This window comes from Varanus komodoensis, unplaced genomic scaffold (assembly GCF_004798865.1).
Source record: "Varanus komodoensis strain SLA01 unplaced genomic scaffold, ASM479886v1 scaffold57, whole genome shotgun sequence".
NCBI lineage: Eukaryota > Metazoa > Chordata > Lepidosauria > Squamata > Varanidae > Varanus > Varanus komodoensis.
In genome coordinates, this window is record NW_025336182.1 from 910,591 (window position 1) to 927,747 (window position 17,157).

Here is a 17,157-nt window from a genome sequence, read left to right on the forward strand (position 1 = left end):
CGCTCCGACCTGCGGCTGGCGCGGCGCGTTCGCTCGGCGTGGGAGAACCGGCCGCCGCGGGGAAGGGGCGCCCCCAGAGCCCGTGCTCGTCGGAGGAGCGTCCCGGCTTGCGGCTGGCGGCTCGGCAGGAAGCCGCTCTAGCCGTTCCCGGAAGCGCGGCGCCTCCTCCGCTTCGGCGAAGGGTTCCGGGATCGGAGCCGGCGAGAGCGGCCGCGCCTCCTGCCTGGCCATGCTGCGCCCCAAGGCCCTGACGCAGGTGCTGAGCCAGGCTAACACCGGAGGGGTCCAGAGCACCCTGTGAGTCGGCGGCGGCGGGGGCAGAGTGCGGCGCGGCCCGGCCCGGCGAGTACCAGCCGCCGGCGCAGCCTGCGGGGGCCGGGCCGGGCCGGGGGCGGCGGCGGTCGCGATACTGGCGCGCGAACGGTGGGAGGGCGCTCGGGCTCGGGCGACGAGGAGCGCTCGTAGGGAAGCTCCGGCGGGAGCTGCCCTGCGTGGGTACAGATGGCCCCGCGCTCCGTCGCCGGCTGGCCGGCGTGGAGGTGGGCTAGTTCCCGGCGTTGGTGGGCTGCGCTACCCTCCCTGGACCCCACCAAGGACCGCCTTTCTATTGTTCTCCAATCTAAAGGGTGCTCTAAAGCCGTGGTTTTCAAGCTTTTAACCGTTGGGGATCGGCCAAAATACGAAAATTGTTTTGGGGGCCGCTGAGGCAGAAATAAAAAGCCTTATATACATAATATGGCATTTTGTGTATTAGTTTTTAAATGTTGTACCAAAAAAATCTCTAAAATATCAAGAAACTGAGCAGTAAAATGCTAATAAAAGAATACAATACTGAAATTAAATGCAATTGTATACAACTGAAATTTTTAGAGAGCAATATGTAATTCAAGGCTACTGCAAAAACTGCTGTTGCTTCTTTTCAAGAATGCTTGATCACAAATTTACAACAGCAAAATACAAAATACAAATGCAGTACTATGCTTATAGCAAATATGAATGCAGATACAATATTAATAACACAGCAATACAAAATCATTCAGAGTTACTTAATATAATAATATTCATTATGTTAAATACTGAAATACAATGAACCCCACCCTAGTCAAACCCCCATACATACCAGCACAGATTGGCTGAGAACACACTCCCATAGCACAAGCCTGCCTCAGCACTTCCCAGCCTAGCAGAAAACAACAGAGAAAGGAGAAGGCCTGGTCTCAGGTCCCTGCCCAGGGAGCTGACCTGGCATGGCACTGGTTCCCCTTGAGGAATCTGCAGCAAGAGCACAGTGAGCCCCACAGTGGGTGTGGCAAGTGAGATGCCCCTGTCTTGGGCACGCGTGACGGCGGCTTTTTCACAGACCAGCAATGAAAACCGCTGCTCTGTAGTATCAGCTGGCAACTATATGACAGCAGACTTACTTTGTGACATGTCCTTCCTCTGGAATCGTCTCCCTGGCATAGTCGTGTACTTCCAATGAATATTGAAATATTATCCTGTTGTTTCCTATTATCAGTTTGTCCAGACGTTGTACTGTATTGGTTTATAACATGCCACAAGTCACTTTGAGGTTTTAAGAAGGGCGAGAAACATTTAGATATTCTTAGTAAATAAGTGAATGCCCACGATACCCGTGGCTTCTAATTCTTGCAGTTCTTCTCACCCCAGGCTTCTGAACAATGAAGGCTCACTCCTTGCATATTCCGGTTATGGAGACACGGATGCCAGAGTCACAGCTGCCATTGCCAGCAACATTTGGGTGGCTTATGACAAGAATGGGCACCAGGCATTCAATGAGGACAACTTGAAGTTCATCCTTATGGACTGCATGGTATGTCTCCTAAGTTTTGTATGCTTGAAGCCTGCTCTGTTAGCACAGAATCATGGAGGAGCAGAGCTAGAAGGGGGGGGGGGGGCTCCACCTTAAGCCGTCCATCTCAGGTGGCTGTGCACTTGGGCCCTGAATGGCTCCAGTCTGGGAGAGCCCACCACCTCCCTGGGCCATTGGTTGCATTGTGTACTGCTCTAACAGTCAGGTAGTTCTTCCTAATGTTCAGGCAGAATCTGGTTTCCTGCAACTCAGTCTCTCTTCACAGGGCTTTCTTTCTGGTCCCCAAGTCATCCTGGTTGCCCTCCTCAAGACTCTTTCCAGCTTGTCTGCATCTTTCCTAAACTGTGGTGTCCAAAACTGAACATGGTGTTCTAGATGAGGCTCAGTAGAGAAGAACTAGTGCTTCAGATGATTTGCAAGTGGCACTTCTGTCGATGCATTCTAAAATAGCATTTGTAGTAGCATCACACAGTTGACTGAAATTCAGGTTTTGATCTGTAACAATTTCAAGATTCTTCTGACATGCAGTATGGTTGAGCCAAGTATTCCCCCTCTTGTACAACCATACATTTGACTTCTTTGTCCTAGTTGCAGAACCTGACATTTGTCCTTATTAAATTTCACTCTGTTGTTTTCAGCCCAGTGCTTAAATCTATCAAGATCACCTTGAATCTTCTTTCTGTCTTCCGGAGTACTGGGTATCCCACACAGTTTTATGTCATCTGCAAATCTAGTAATCGTTTCCTGCACTTCCTCATAGAATCATAGACTAGTAGAGTTGGGAGGGCCAGAGGGCCATTGGCTCCAACACCCTGCCTATTGCAAGAGATCAAGTCGAACCATCCACCTCAGATTGCTGTCCAATTGCTTCTTGAATGCCCACAACCTCCCTAGTTCATTGGGCCCGTTGTACTGCTCTAATGATCAGGAAATTCTTCCTGTTACCTAGCCAAAATCTGGCTTTCTCTAACTTGAACCCATTATTCCATGTCATGCATTCTGAGATTATTGAGAAGAGATCCTGTCCTTCCTTTTCATGACAGCTTTTCAGGTACCTGTGGAATGCTATGATGTCTCTCCTCAGTCTTCTTGAGGCTAAAGCTGCCCAGTTCTTTCTATCTCTCTTCAAAGGGCTTTGTTTCCAGTCCTTGAATCACCCTTGTTGCCCTCCTCTGAACCCTTTCCAGCTTGCCTGCACTTTTCTTAAACTCTGGAGCCCAGAGCTGGACACAGTCCTCCAGAGGAGGCCTAACAAGTGTTGAGTAAAGGGGAACTAGTATTTCATGCGATTTGGAAGTGATACTTCTAATAATGCAGCCTAGAATAGCAGTTACATCACACTGTTGACTCTTACTCAACTTGTGACCTACAATAATTCCAAGATCGTTCTCACTTGCAGTATTGTTGAGCTAAGTATTTCCCTTCTTGTAATGATGCATTTGGTTTCTTTGTCCTTGGGGCAGAGTAGGGTATTTGTCACTGCTGAATTTCATTCTGTTGTTTTCAGCCCAGCACAACCTACCAAGCTACCTTAAATCTTATTTTTGTTTTCAAGGGTATTAGCTATCCTACCCAATTTCAGGTCATCTGCAAATCTAAACATTGTTCCCTGCACTTCCTCATCCAAGTGATTCATATGTTAAAGAGCACTGGGTCTAGGACCGAATCCTGCATCGGTTTGACAAGGTGCCTTGGATGAGCACTCCTTTGAGTCCCGTTCTGTAGCCACCTGTGGATCCACCTGACAGTTGTTCCATCTTGCCCACTTTTACCTAGTTTGCTAATCAGGAGATCATGGGGCACTTGGTCAAATGCTTTGCTGTATTCAAGATAGATTATGTCCACAGCATTTCCACAATCCACCACATTGGTTACCCAGTCAAGGAAGGTTATCCAGTGCCACCTTGTCCACTAAATCCTCCCTGTTGGTTAGTATCAAGTCAGGGATAGCCTGTCATTTAGTTCCTCTTTCCACTTTCTGTAGGAGGAGGTTCTTAAACATGTGTTAGGAATCTCTTGGAGGTGGTCAGTTCAGGTGACGGCACAAAGCCCAGCTGGCAGAAGTGATGATTTGCACACCTGCTTCAAATATGCCTTCCCTTTTTGACTAGCTGACTCCTTTCCAATCACAGAGCCTGCCAATTCAGATGCTTCAGGAAACAGGCACGCTCTGCCAGCCGTGGTTTGGCACCGCTGTCGAATCAATCCTCCGCCCGTTGCTGGGCGCATGTTTCGTGTTCTCTGCTGAGCAGCCTGCCACCTGCTGAGTTCTGCAGGTAGACAGGTGCTCCTTTAACCAGTGGACACGATGTGTTGGACTGGATGCTTGTCGCTGTGTAGCCTGGCGGTTGTGGTCACGGAATACTCACCGCAGATGTTGTGCAAGCGTCCCAACTACTGTGTCACCAAAGGAGGCCTGTGAGTGCCAGCTGTGCACAGTCCTTGGTGGTGGGGCGTCTGTTTCTTGGGTCCAGTGTCACCCATCCTCGTGGCCGTCCATCGGCACTCCCGAACGGCCAGCTGCGCAGTCGGGGTGTAGCGCGGGGTTCAGCAACTTTCGGCTCCCTGGACATTTTGTCCCACAGCTCCCGCCTGTGCTCGTTAGGGCTGATGGGAGTCGCCGAGCAGCGCATCTGAAGGGCCGCAAGTTGCCCGCCCTGGCACAGGGCAACACTTCTCGGGTGGGAAGCCTACCAGTTGTACAGTCTGGACCGTTTTTGTATGCCCTCACATTCTTTTTCCCCCTCCTTTTCATCTCCCCCTCCCCGCAAACAAATCCCCAGGAGGGCCGTGTCGCGATCACCAGAGTCGCCAACCTGCTGCTGTGTATGTACGCGAAGGAGACGGTGGGCTTTGGCATGCTGAAAGCAAAGGTGAGGTGCCCCCGGCTGGCCCTGAGGTGCTTGCTCGGCTCTGTGTGCGCCCCTGCTGCTTACGGGCCTGGCTCTGCTCTGGCGGGCAGTTTGCCTGGGAGGGGCGCACGGAAGTGGCTGTGCCGGAACTGGTCACCCGGGCTGTGATGCGAGGGCTGCAGCAACTCCAGCCAAGCGTCCAGCGGGAATGTGAAGGTCGGGAGGTCTTTCGAGCAGGAAGGTCTGGTGGGTCAAAGCCTGTTTCAGGCGGACATGGCTAGTCTTCTGGTGTTTACTCTTTGTTTTAACTAGTTTATTGCAATTTTTGAACAATGCAAATGAAAGTGGGGAGGGGAATGGGTGAAAAGGTGTGTCTGCATAAATTGGGAAGACGTGTGTGTCAGACTACTTGGTTTTTAAGTTGACACAAGAGTCTTTGTTCTTGTAGAAATTGAGGGTTAAAGTGCATTACATGTTGATTCAAGGCCAGTTGTAGACAAGGGCTCTGATGTACAGTTTTCTGGGAGTTCATCCCATTGAATTTGGTGGGGCTCATTTCTCAGAGAACATTCAGAGTAAGTAAGGGGATAATCGAACCCCTGTTTACATAGGAACAAATCCCACAAGAGACATGGGGTGGGCTTGCACACCAGGGCAACCCTTCGTGCTGAATCACCACAATGCGTGAACAATGAAGTTTAGCACCCAGCAGCTGGCCAGGCATGTCATGGTTGCTTTGCTCCGCCTCCCGCCTCCCATCTTCTCTCCGCCTGGTGGTATCCCTGGCCAGTTTGGGCTTGCTGCAGCTCTCCAAGGGTCTCTGCTGAGCGGCAGTGTCCGCGCTCCGAAGCTCAAGAGGGGGACCCTTCGTAGTCAGTGTGATGCTGCTATCTACAAGAATCAGAATTAAAATGGTGCAAAGAAACCAAGAGACAAACCTTGCAGCCCTGGTTCACAAGACTCACAGACTGGGTCACCAACTCCTGTACTGGTGTCAGATTTAACCCTTGGTGAGCTGCAGCACCCACCGGTACCAGTTTGTACATTCATGTCACACTAGCCTGGCCACCAGTTGTTTAACCCTCACATAACGCACAGTGGCCAGGTTCACCCAGCGTGGCAACCCCGCCAGTTGGGGGCTGACTATGCAAAATGACTGTGCTGGCAGGAGGGCAGCAGGAGCTTAGCTGCTCGTGGCTGGGATGTGGCCCTTCCTTTCCTGAGACGGTGCAGCGCTGCTCCCAGGCAGAGGAGGGACCACAAGAGGCAGTTCATCTGGGCAAAGCTCAGTGGCTGAGACCAAGTGAGTGCAGGCCCAGGCTGGTGAGAGGCTGCCTGTAAATGGATCTCTGGCGTGGACGCTAGATTTTTGTTCTGTGGCCTGGCCTGCAGGGTGTCTCCTGCCAAAGCACAGGACCCTCTCCCAGTCATGCTGCCCTCAGTAGCTGGTGCAGCTGCTCCCCAGAGGCTGGCCTGCTGCCGTTCTCTCCAGCCGCCTCCCACTTGCCCCTCGGCATGGGGGTGCCGTTGTCCCTCTAGACGCCACAGCCCTGCAAGCAAAGCAACAGCTGCTTCTTGTCTGTTCTGTGGGGCCATTTGGAGCTCTGGTTCCTGATTGCAGTTCAGGCACAGCCCTGCAAGCAAAGCAACAGCTGCTTCTTGTCTGTTCTGTCTGTCTGTGGGGCCGTTTGGAGCTCTGGTTCCTAATTGCAGTTCAGGTGAGGGCTGACATCTGGACGAAGCTGGGTCCAGCTTATTGGAATTGTGTGGCAACTGCGTGTTCAGCCGGCCTGACCTTGTGCTTTTTCCAGGCTCAGGCTTTGGTCCAGTACCTTGAGGACCCCCTCACCCAGGTGGCTGCTTCCTGAGCTGGCAGGACTTCTCTCGCTCAAGGCTGATCTCCAGAGAAGCATTTTGCCTTGCAGGCTGCACCTCCCAGCAGCCTTGTGGATCGCATGTATTTCAAAAATGAAAATAGCAGTGGGAAGAGAATAAAAGGGTATTCTTAGTGCTTGAGTTCTGTCTCTTTGAGGACGGGTGGAAGGGGCTGGGGCCACATTGGAGAACATTTTGCAATCCAAAGATTCTTCAGTGTAATGCTGAGCTGCTAACAATAAAAATTAACAAATCATTTCATAAAAGCAAGGCTGAGTTGTTAACAAAATGGAAGGATGGGAAGCAGTGGGTAGAACATAAAATGCGATGCAGCCGCCAAAATGGCAAATGCTATTTTGGGGTGCATGAACAGAAATATTACTTCCAAATCATGAGAAGTAGTAGTTCCTTTGTACTCCTCACTAGTCAGACCACCTCTGGAATATTGTGTTCAGTTCTGGACACCAAGATTTAAGAAAGATGCAGGAAAGGGTCTAGAGGAGGGCAACCAAAATGATCCAGGCTTTGGAAGCGCTGCCCTGTGAGAAGACACTGAGGGAGCTGGGCATGCCTAGCCTTGAGAAGAGAAGACTGAGGGGGACATGATACCCCTCTCTAAGTACCTCAAAGGCTGTCACAAAGAGGAGGGCCAAGATCTCTTCTTGCTGATGCCAGAGTGCGGGACACAGAATAATCAGCTCAAGCTGCGACAACCCAGATTCAGGCTGGACATCAGGAAAAGCTTCCTCATGGTCAGAGCAACACAGCAGTGGAATCAGCTGCCCAGAGAGGTGGTGGGCGCTCCCACACTGGAGAGTTCAGAAAGAAATCGGGCAGCCATTGGAGTGGGATGGTGTGAACTGGTGTCCTGCAACAGCAGGGGTCGGACCCGATGGCCTTCATGGCCCCTTCCAGCTCTACTATTCCATGATTCCTATTGGCAATCGCCTGGTGGATTGGGGTCTCGAGTGGGTGATGCCTGGACTTCCCTTCTGTGTCTGCTAGAGCACAAAAGCAAAAGGGGGAGTATTGCTTACACAGATGAGAGATGGGCGTGTACAATAGAAAATCGCATTTACGGTCCTGCAGCCCATTTCTTGGCATATTCTCCACTGAACAAAGTGGACCTTACTTTCAAGTAAACATGCATAACTCCCTGCCATAGAATTGCATTTCATGTTGCAACCTGGGCCTGGTGTTGAAGATGTAATCCAGGTTGGAAAAGTCCGGAGACAGTCCGCTTTTTAGTTCTGTTGCAAAGTTGAGAAGCTGTACTGAAGCTATCCTCTTGGTGGCAGCAAAGGATCAAAAGGCACTTCCACGGCTGCTCCCGTGCCTTGGCCCCTTCCTTGAGGTGTGGTTCCTTTCAGTGGGAGGACACATTTGCTGGACTGTGAGTCTTATTTAACTCTTCCTACACCTGCCTTCTCCCATGCAGATCCCCCCCCCCCCACCATTTCCAGCTGGGGAACACGCCTGTATAAATCTCCTGGCCCAGGTTTGCCCTGCAAGGCTTTTGCCACCAACCACATATTCTCAGGAGAGGCTAGGCAGCAATTGTCAGGTTCCCTGGAGTCTCAAATGAGTACCTGTTCTAGAAGAGAAGCTGATAGAAATAGCTTGGAGTTGAATCCCGGTACTTAAAGTGGCAGTAACACTCTGGGCAGAAGCGCTTGTTTCCGCCCTCCATTCAGCTTGTCGACTTAAGGCTGCTGCCTTGCACACGCTTGGAAGGAAGTCTCCTTGAACTCCGTAGGGTCGATGTGCGCAAGTACATGCAAAGCATGAAGCATGTTTCCGGCTTCACGCGTGAGAGTGTTCCCCCTTCCAGCTAATTATCGAAAGACCGCATAGGCCGAGCCACGGACGAGTTCACGGGCGGGGGGCCTTTGTGGCATCCTTATGTGGCGTGGGGGCGCATCATCTTTGCAGGTGTGGGCCACACACTTTGCGGTGTGCTCTGAGAGGCCAAAGCCATCCTGGGATGGTGGAGCAGAAGGGAGGCACGCTGGCCTGGGCCACGGACTGCGCCGCGGGCTTCCAGTCGGCTGCAGCCCCCCTCCCAGGGTGAGCAGTGCACCTGCTTCACCGGCTGCGGGTGCAGCAGGCTGGGACCCTGAGGACGCAGGCCGGGTCTGCGGCTCCCCGGCAGGCAGCCCTCGCTTGGCAAGTGAAGTGTTGCTGTCCTGTTTGCGTTCCTCAGCCAGCCGAGCCTGAGCGGTCGCTCCCCTGGCCAGGCTTGCGCGCCTTCCCTAGAGGGGTTCCCTGCAGTGGGACGGACGGGGAGAGGGCTGACGTGCAGCTGCGCCCGCACCCTTGAACGCCCCCCTGACCAGCCCACCGGCCCTGGCACCCGCAGTGGGGGCGAGACACACGGGAGCGAGCAGCTTTGCTGGGCCAGACAGCTGCGCCCTCGGAGCTCACTGCGCTCCAGCGATGTCAGCACCTGCACAGACAGTTGGCCTCCACGGTGCCTTATTGATCCGTGTAATCCCGTCTCCTAATTGCGCTGTAATGTAGGCGGCTGCTGGGCGCATGTGCTGTGCCACGAACAGGTGACCTGCACGAGCCAGCCGTTTGCTCTGTGCTCTTGGTCAGAGGGCTCCAAGGTGACCCCGCCGGCCCATCCATCCCAGCTGATCCATGCAGTGCACTGTAAGCTTTGGTAACCCAGCTACTGCCCTGACTGTTGCACAACAATAAATGGTCTCCTGTAAGTAGTCCATGGTGCAGGGTTGTTATTTCTTGAGGATCACAAAGAACCTCTTGCCCCCGGCCAGAGGAGCTTCCCATGCCCTTGCCGAGCTGGCCCGGCAGGCCGCGGGGAGCAGGGCGTGGGTGGCTGACGGGTGGGCACGACGCTGGGGCCAGGGTGCTGGCACGAGGCTGCCCTCTGTCGGCACGGAGGGCTGGAGGCTGGCAGCATGGTCAGTGCTGGGGATCTAGTCACACAAAGGAGGTCCAGGTTGAGGAGGAAGGCCACAGGGACGGGGGGACTGGGCTGGAGCGTGGCGCGAGTGAGGCAGGAGCAACTGGAGAGGGGCCGGAGCCAGGCAGGGACGAGGAGCCAGGCACGGAGAGGCGAGAGCCAGAGCACAAGCCGTTGTAGGAACGGCATGCGTTGCCGTGGCAGAGGCCTCTTAGCCGCTCCTTCCAGGCGCACCGCAGGATTGCCTCTCAGCTGTTCCCTGCAAGTGCCTGCAAAAACGCCCCTGGTTCTGCAGGCACTCACAGGACCAGGTCCTGGTACTGACAGTATCTCCCCCCCACCCCCGCCGCCACTCGGGAAAGGGGCTCCATGGACCTGGCATCTTTGGTGTGATGCACACACATCCTGTCCAAGCTCATGCACACTCAGACAGAGCGCTCAGTGGCTGTTCTCATGAGGATTCAGATTCTGAGGCCAAACTGGAGCTGGTTTGTCACACAGTCCAACCTCAAGACAAGGCTCAAGGTCTTGGAACCAGGCAGGGGCTGCCACATGACGAGATCAGCCCAAGGACACGGAAGCATCCGCAGCAACTCTCCCCTGGGATAGCTGGAGAGCTGCTACTCCCAGGGCGGGATGTGGAAAGGGAGGTGGTCTCAGAGCAAGCTGAGCTGGGGCATGGTCTCGAGGTGCCACCCACAGGTCAGGATGCCGAAATGGCTACTTCCTCCAGTGGGGAGCTTGCGGGCAATGGCCCAGTGGCTTGGCGGCAAAGTCAGCACGGAGCCTGGCTGGGGGCACGGAGGGAGGAGCGTCAACATGCCTGCTTCAGCAGTGCCCTTCCTCCACGGCTGGCACCCAGAAGGGTTCATAAGGGAAGCTTTGGCTAATGAAGTGCAGACATAGTTCAACATTTTACTTGGAAGCTTGTATGACAATAAACAGAATTAAAGGAGAAAACACTGGTACAACTGTTGCTGCCAGAGGGAGACAAATGGCTCACAACATCAGGGTGTGCATGGTGGAAGGCACAGACCTTGGTGGGGCATGAATGTTTTCAACTGGTTCCCAGGATTGCTCCTCTGTTCCACGGCCCTCCCGATCCACCGGGTAGAAGAGCTTGCCACAAGGCTTCCTTGAGTCCAGGGTTTGGGGCACGTGGTATTCTCATGTCCATCAACTTCTGTGGGTGGAGGTGGCAGAAAGGTGCAGCCTGGGAATGGTTTGGGATGGCTGGGTTTCAGCTGGGAGATGGGGTGGATCTTGAGGGTATCAGGACAGTCCAGTTTAAAGGTCACAGGATTTACCTGCTGGATGATTGGGCAGTGCCCTTGATATCGGTCCAGTTTGGCAGGGGTGGTGGGACTGGTGGTGTTCCAGGGAAAGCCAGACCTCGTCCCCCACCTTGATGGTGGGCCCCTCTCAGCTTTGTCAGTTCACCCTGGGTCTTGTAGTTGGCCGTGACTTGGTCCGGGAAATGGGTCGGTTCACTGTGAACTTCCTGGACGTGAGTGACAGTCATTGGTGGACAGAACTAAAGCTGTGGCTGGGGTGCATGGGTGATCTCGAGGGCAGTAGCCAAAAGGGGCAGAGAAGAGGCACTGTCCTGTGGCAGGCGTTATTGTATGGACACACCACTGAGGGCAGGAGGTCAACCCAGTCCTCTTGATGGCAATGGAGGAAGCCGTAGAGATAGTGCTCCAATACCTGCTTTACCTATTCATCTGCAGGTGATAAGCCAGCGATAACCTCCTTTGGACACTCGGGAGTTCTGAGAAGACTGCCCAGAAGCAGGAGGTGAACTGGGGGTCCCAGTCAGAGCAAACCACATTGGGCAGGCCATGGAAATGGAAGACATGTGGAAGGAACAAGTGGCTTTCTGGGAGGCGTTGGGGATGCAACAAAGAGGGACAAAATGAGCGCCAAGGTAAACAGGGCCACCCCTATCGAGATGGTAGTGTGACCTTGGGATGGGGGCAGTCCACAGTGAAGTCCAGGGACACCATGCGCCATGGCTTGGGACGTGTTGGGAGGGGTTGCAAAAGACCTGGGGTTTCTAGTGAGGAACCTTGACCTGTGCACAGGTCTGCAGGACTGGGCAAACTTCCTGACATCAGACCAAAGGGCTGGCCACCAAAAGGCCTTGAAAATCAGAGCGAGTGTCTTGGAATAGCCTGGAGTCCTGCTTCAAGAGGCTCATGGTGTCATTACAGCTCTTTGGCCCTGGGAGGACCTTTGGGAACATCGAGGTGACCCTAGACGTACAGGCACCCATCTAGCAGAAACGGAACCAGAGTCTGGCCTGGTCTAGTTCAGGCAGTTGAGGACCCGCTGCATAGGAGTCGGTGGGCAGGGCTTGGCAGATCTGGGAGAGGAAATCCTGTTCCATGGTACTGTGGAGGAAATTGGCAGGGGTCAGCAGAGGGGCAGGATTCATGCAGCCTTCTGCAGGCAGCTCATTCCTGTGGAGCAACATCTCCACCCTCCTGCTCTTGGTGCCAGGCCTATTGATGACCCAGAAGTCAGCACATGCGAAGAACGGCAGGCTTGACATGGCGAGAGGCACTTCAAGTCCTGGAAGAGCTCCAAGTTCCAGAGGTCAGCAAGCACCTGCATGGAATGTGTGGCTTCTTCCAAGAGCTGCCACCATTCTTCAAATGTCACTTTAAAGGTCGGTGGCTCTTCGTCCCACACATCTTCGTTCCCTCCTGCCAGGGCCAGCTGGCAGGAGTGGTGGCCACGTGGATGCGGGGGTTCCCTGGTACCTTGGCACTGCAAGAGGGTGGCCCCAGAGCTTGGCTGGAAGCGCCCACCTCAGGGAAGGCTGGGCTCCGGGCGCCTCGGCAAAGGAGCCATGGTAAAAGCTTCCTGCAACATAACGAAGGCGGCTTGTGCCGTGGGGGCGCAAGAAAACTTGGTCTGCTTCTTCAGCAGGGTGGTGACAGGGTTGGTGGTGGCACCAGAGAAGCGCCAATAAAAATTCACAAGCCTCACGGAGCATTGCATGCCCTTGATGTCTTTATGTGGCTCCCAGTCCAGAGTGCCCCACACCTTCCAGGGGTCCATCTGGAGTCTGGCTGGAGAGACAAGTACCCCAGGAAGTCCATTGACTGCATACAATAATGCCTGCCACAGGGCTTTTCCAGGTGGGCGTGCACACGATGCTTTTGGTGGTGCTGCAGGACCATGCAGACCTACTGGTGGTGTTCGCCTGGATTTTCTGAGAGAATGAGAATGTCCAAGTAGATGGCAACAAAACAGTCTAGCACGTCCTGGAAGACGTGAACGAGATGCTGGAAGGCGGCAGAGGCACTGCAGAAGCCAAGCGGCGTGACCTGGTACTCAAAAAGACCATCGTGGGTCTGGAACGTGGTCTTCCACTCACCACCCGCCCATGTTCTCCCCAGGTTGTGTGCTCCCTGCGGGCCCAACTTGGTAAGAAGATGGGCTCCCTGTAGACATTCGGAACGTTCTGGAATCAATGGGAGGGGGTGCCGGTTCTTGACTATAACCTGGCAACGTTTCTGGTGAACTATGCAGGGGTGCAGACTGGCGTCTTTCTTTTCGATGAAAAAGAGGGAGGCTCCCACTGGAAAAGTAGGCAGCTGGGCCAGGGCTTCCTGCAGACATTCGCAGAGGGCCTCGAGCTCTGGAGCGGACAGGGCATCGATGTGCCTGAAAGGAACCTCAGCCCCCAGTTGCAGGTCTGTGGGGCAGTCATGGGGTGTTGTGACAGCAGAGATTCAGCTCCCCCTCAAATGCATCGGTCCTGGTGAACAAGCGACGTCAGTCTGAGAGGCAGGTTCAGGCATCCCTGTGGCAGGACTTCACAGCGCCGGCTGAGACATCTCTCCGCGAGGGAAATTCTGCTGCTCTCAGTGCTGGGCTCCATATGGAATTCCATGTGCGCACAGAACAATTGAATACGGACAGGCTTAGTCACTCCACCTTCAAAGAGATGCACTTGATATGAGCAGCCTGCTTAAGCGTCCAGCCTCCTCTCCAGAGCCTGCTGCAGTCTGCGGGAATCTTTCAACTGGCTTTCCTGGGTGCTTGAACCAGCCATATGAATAGCAGTGGATGATCCGGAGCGTGTGTTGGGGGTTGTGTTAATCTTTTAGTGTCTCAGTCTCATCTGATCCCAAAAGAATCTCACCTGTGTGGGACAAGAGCTCTGAGTCCACCTTTCTGTGTGGCTGGCCGACTGCCCGGAGAACTCCAGAGCGCTTGTCTTACAGTTGGCGGTGCCTTTCCTGTCCCGTCCTGACGGTTGTGCAGGAGGCGTGGCTGCCACAGCCAGCTCCGCTGTTCTGCTGGCAGTGTCGGCGGCATCTGGACGGGAGGCCGGCCTGGTGAAAAATCCAAGTGGCGATGCCCCTCCACACTTTGGCTGCTCCACTGCAGCAATTTGACACCTGCAATCCTGAAACTTCACAGTACTAAAATAACGGAATCTTCCAGCCTCTTGGAACTCACCAAGCATATGGAGGCTTGTGGGCATCCTGAGCAGGTACGAGCACTGACTGGAATCAGCGCAGCTCCACGGCCCCAGCCTCCTCCGGTGGCATGTCCTCCTCTCTCCCGCTGAAGCCCAGTTGCGACCATGGTGGGAGCTCAGCCGCCGGCCCTGGGAGGCCGTCTGCGATGGCACATGCCCTGGCCACCTTCACTGCTAGCTCTGGACAGTCTCAGGAGATGTGCGGGAAGGAGGCATCCAGGCTGCGGCACTGAACCAGCTGGGTTGCACTGGGTTGTCTCAAAATTTCCTCAAAGGCACCCGGGAATTAAGAGTGTGGTGAGAGGGTTTTCTCCCTGCTCCCCTCCCAAACTCTCACAGAATCACAAAATAGTAGAGTTGGAAGGGGCCAGAAGGCCACTGGGTCCACCCCACCACCACTCAGTGCAGGGCTCCAAGTTAACCCCCCCCACCCCCCGGTGGGTGTCCCGTTGCATTCTGAATGCCTCCAGTATGGGAGACCCCCCCCCCCCACCCCGAAGCCATTAGCTCCTACACTAACAGGCAGGAATTTCCCTGAGGTTCAGCAGGAAGTGGCTTCCTGAAACCTGAGCCTGTTATTCTGTGTCCTGCGCTCTGGGATGGTGGAGAAGAGACCTGGCAGTCCTTCAAGGACTTGGAGAGTGCTCTCCTATCTCCCCTCAGTCTTCTCTTCTTGAGGCTAAACATGCCCAGTTCTCTCAATCTCTCTTCGTAAGATTTGTGTCCAGTCCCTGGATCATCCTTGAACCTTTTCCAGCTTCTATGCATCGTTCTTAAACTCTGGTGCCCAGAATTGGACCCAGTACTCCAGATGAGGCCTGACCAGTGCTGAGCAGAGGGGAACTAAGACTGCACAGGATTTGGAATGCAGCCTAAAAGAGTATTAGCTCCTTTTGCAGCTACAACACATTGTTGGCTCATATTTACCTTGTCATCTACAACAATACCAAGATCCTTTTCTTTTGCCATATTGTTGAGGCAAGTCTTCCCCTTGCTGTAACAATGCATTTGGTTTCTTTTTCCTAGGTGCACAATTTGTCATTTGTCCCTACTGAATTCCATTCTGTTGCTCTGTCCAGCATTCTAACCTACCAAGATCACCCTGAATCTTCTTTCTGGCTTCCAGGGTATGAACGATCCCACCCAGTTTTGTGTCATCTGCAGATTTGTTAATTTTTCCCCATACTTCCTCATCCAAGTCATTAATGAAAATGTTGAAGAGCACAGGACTGGACCCTGCGGTACCCCACGTGTTACCTCTCCCAAATCTGAGAAGGTGTCTTTGAAGAGTGCTCTCCGAGTCCAGTTTTGTAGCCAGTTGTGAATCCCCCTAATAGCTGTTCTGTCTAGCCCACTTTTTGCTAGCTCTTCTGCTATGGAAGTTCTTAGTAATCTTTAGCTGAAGCAATTATACTGAGAATTGGTTTAAATGTGTGGCATAGGCATGCCTGGACTTTGCTGGAAGTTGGAGGTGGGGATTGACTTCCCCTTTGCATATCAAGTGGCAATTGCCCCGGGACAAGCCTCCTGGGGGTGGAATTCTAACATAATCGAAATCTGGCAAGGGTTTCTGTTCAAGGAAAGGCACTGGAACTGCTTGAACCTATGAAGAAAGAGATCTCCCAAGGTCAGCTCTAGAAAATTGATGTTGAAATTGTCGTTTATTTAGCGGTGATAGGCAGACTCCAAACTGTAGTTCTGGGCTGTTTGGTGTTGAGAATGGCACTGATCACCATCCTTGAAGCACCACGGGAAACTCACTGCTCATTCCTGTAGGTACCTCATTGCTTTTGAATGTCATTCAGCTTTGACTTTACAGAACAAATTTCAAGTTCTCTTTTTGTAAAAAAATAAAAGCACATTCAAAACGGATGCTGAGCCCAGGAACTCTCTGTTGCACAGGCTGCAAGACACACTCAGGCTGCAAGATGCTGGGTGCCGGAGGTCGTCAGGCTTTTCGAATCCCATCCTTCTGGTCTAACTGGCTTAGTTACTTAGGTTTATGGCAGGGAGGCCAGGAATTACCCACACTTGTGACATTGCTGCTCCGAGCATAAGGCCAGTTTCCAGGGCAGAATCCAGTGCGCTACTCTAAGCAATCTGAAAAATGCGGACGCCACTATGAACCAAGCCCAGGTTCCTCGCTCACGGGGCTGTGGGCCCGAGGGTGCCTTGCAGGTGTGCGCCAGGGTTGGAGTGAGGGAGCCCTGGCCTGTGGGGCAGGTGTGGACTGCTGGGCTCTGCCTGCCAGGCACACCCCGTTCCTGCAGGCCAGGCCCCCGCTGGCCCTGCTCCACGCCCCTCCCTCATTCCTCTCTGCCCTCGAGTGCACCAGCCGGGCAAGGGCATGCCAGTGAACGCGCCTCTCTCTCCGTGGTGCTCAGATGCAAGGCGAGAGCTGCACCCGCCGCACGGCCCTCTTCTGGCTCTTGTCCTGCCTGTTCTGGAGGGCGGACCATGGCAAAGTGCAGCTGAGGGTCTGTGTAGCTCAGCCGGGAAGGAGCTCCCCGTGCCTGGGCTCAGAAGCAGAAGCGCGGAGTGGTGGAGCTGGGAGCAGCCCAGGGGGCCGATGGGCCCAGCACGCTGCTCAGTGCAGGGGACCCATCCTGCGCGTGCTTGTGCGAACGTGAGGCCTGATTTGGCCTCGCCTCCATGCCAGGTCTCACTGCTGCTGCGGCTGCTGCTTTTAGCGGGAGCGAGAGAGGCTCCTCCAGCCAGGCTTGCTGTTCCCCAGCTCCCTTGCTGAAACCCCCATTCCCCCACCCCATTGCTCAGAAGTACAAGCACAGAGTCCGCCTGGACCCGATCCGGGGGTCTTCCCCAGTCCAGCGCTTGGCGTCCATGCCGGTCAACCAGCTGCCCTAGCATGGTGCAAGCACCATGGCCCCTCCTGCTCCAGCTCCCCAGCCTCTGGTGCGCATGGACTGCCCACCTCCAATCCTGGGGGCAGCTTGCAGCCATCAGAACCAGCAGCCCCGACAGCCTCCCCCTACCCACATCCCAGCCCCCTTCCCACGTGGTGTGGACACTTGTTCCGCAGCTGATCTCCGTGCTGCATGAAGGCGGCTTCCTGCTCCTCAGTCCCGACTCTCCCAGCACGGAATCTGGGGCCTCGCAGGCGGGCGGCTGCCACAAGCGCCACCGGCTTGATGGCACTCGCGGCATAGGAAGG

The 17,157-nt window shown here is 54.2% G+C and overlaps 1 protein-coding gene across 1 annotated transcript; it reads left to right on the plus strand.

Moving 5' to 3' along the window:
* The first annotated feature begins 31 nt into the window (after nt 1-31).
* On the plus strand, nt 32-6,691 carry LAMTOR2 (late endosomal/lysosomal adaptor, MAPK and MTOR activator 2). The gene is made up of 4 exons (XM_044449101.1): nt 32-297; nt 1,669-1,831; nt 4,615-4,704; nt 6,495-6,691. Exons 1-4 carry the CDS (start codon nt 230-232, stop codon nt 6,549-6,551), a joined length of 378 nt encoding a protein of 125 aa, XP_044305036.1. The 5' UTR covers nt 32-229; the 3' UTR covers nt 6,552-6,691.
* The last annotated feature ends 10,466 nt before the right edge of the window (nt 6,692-17,157 follow it).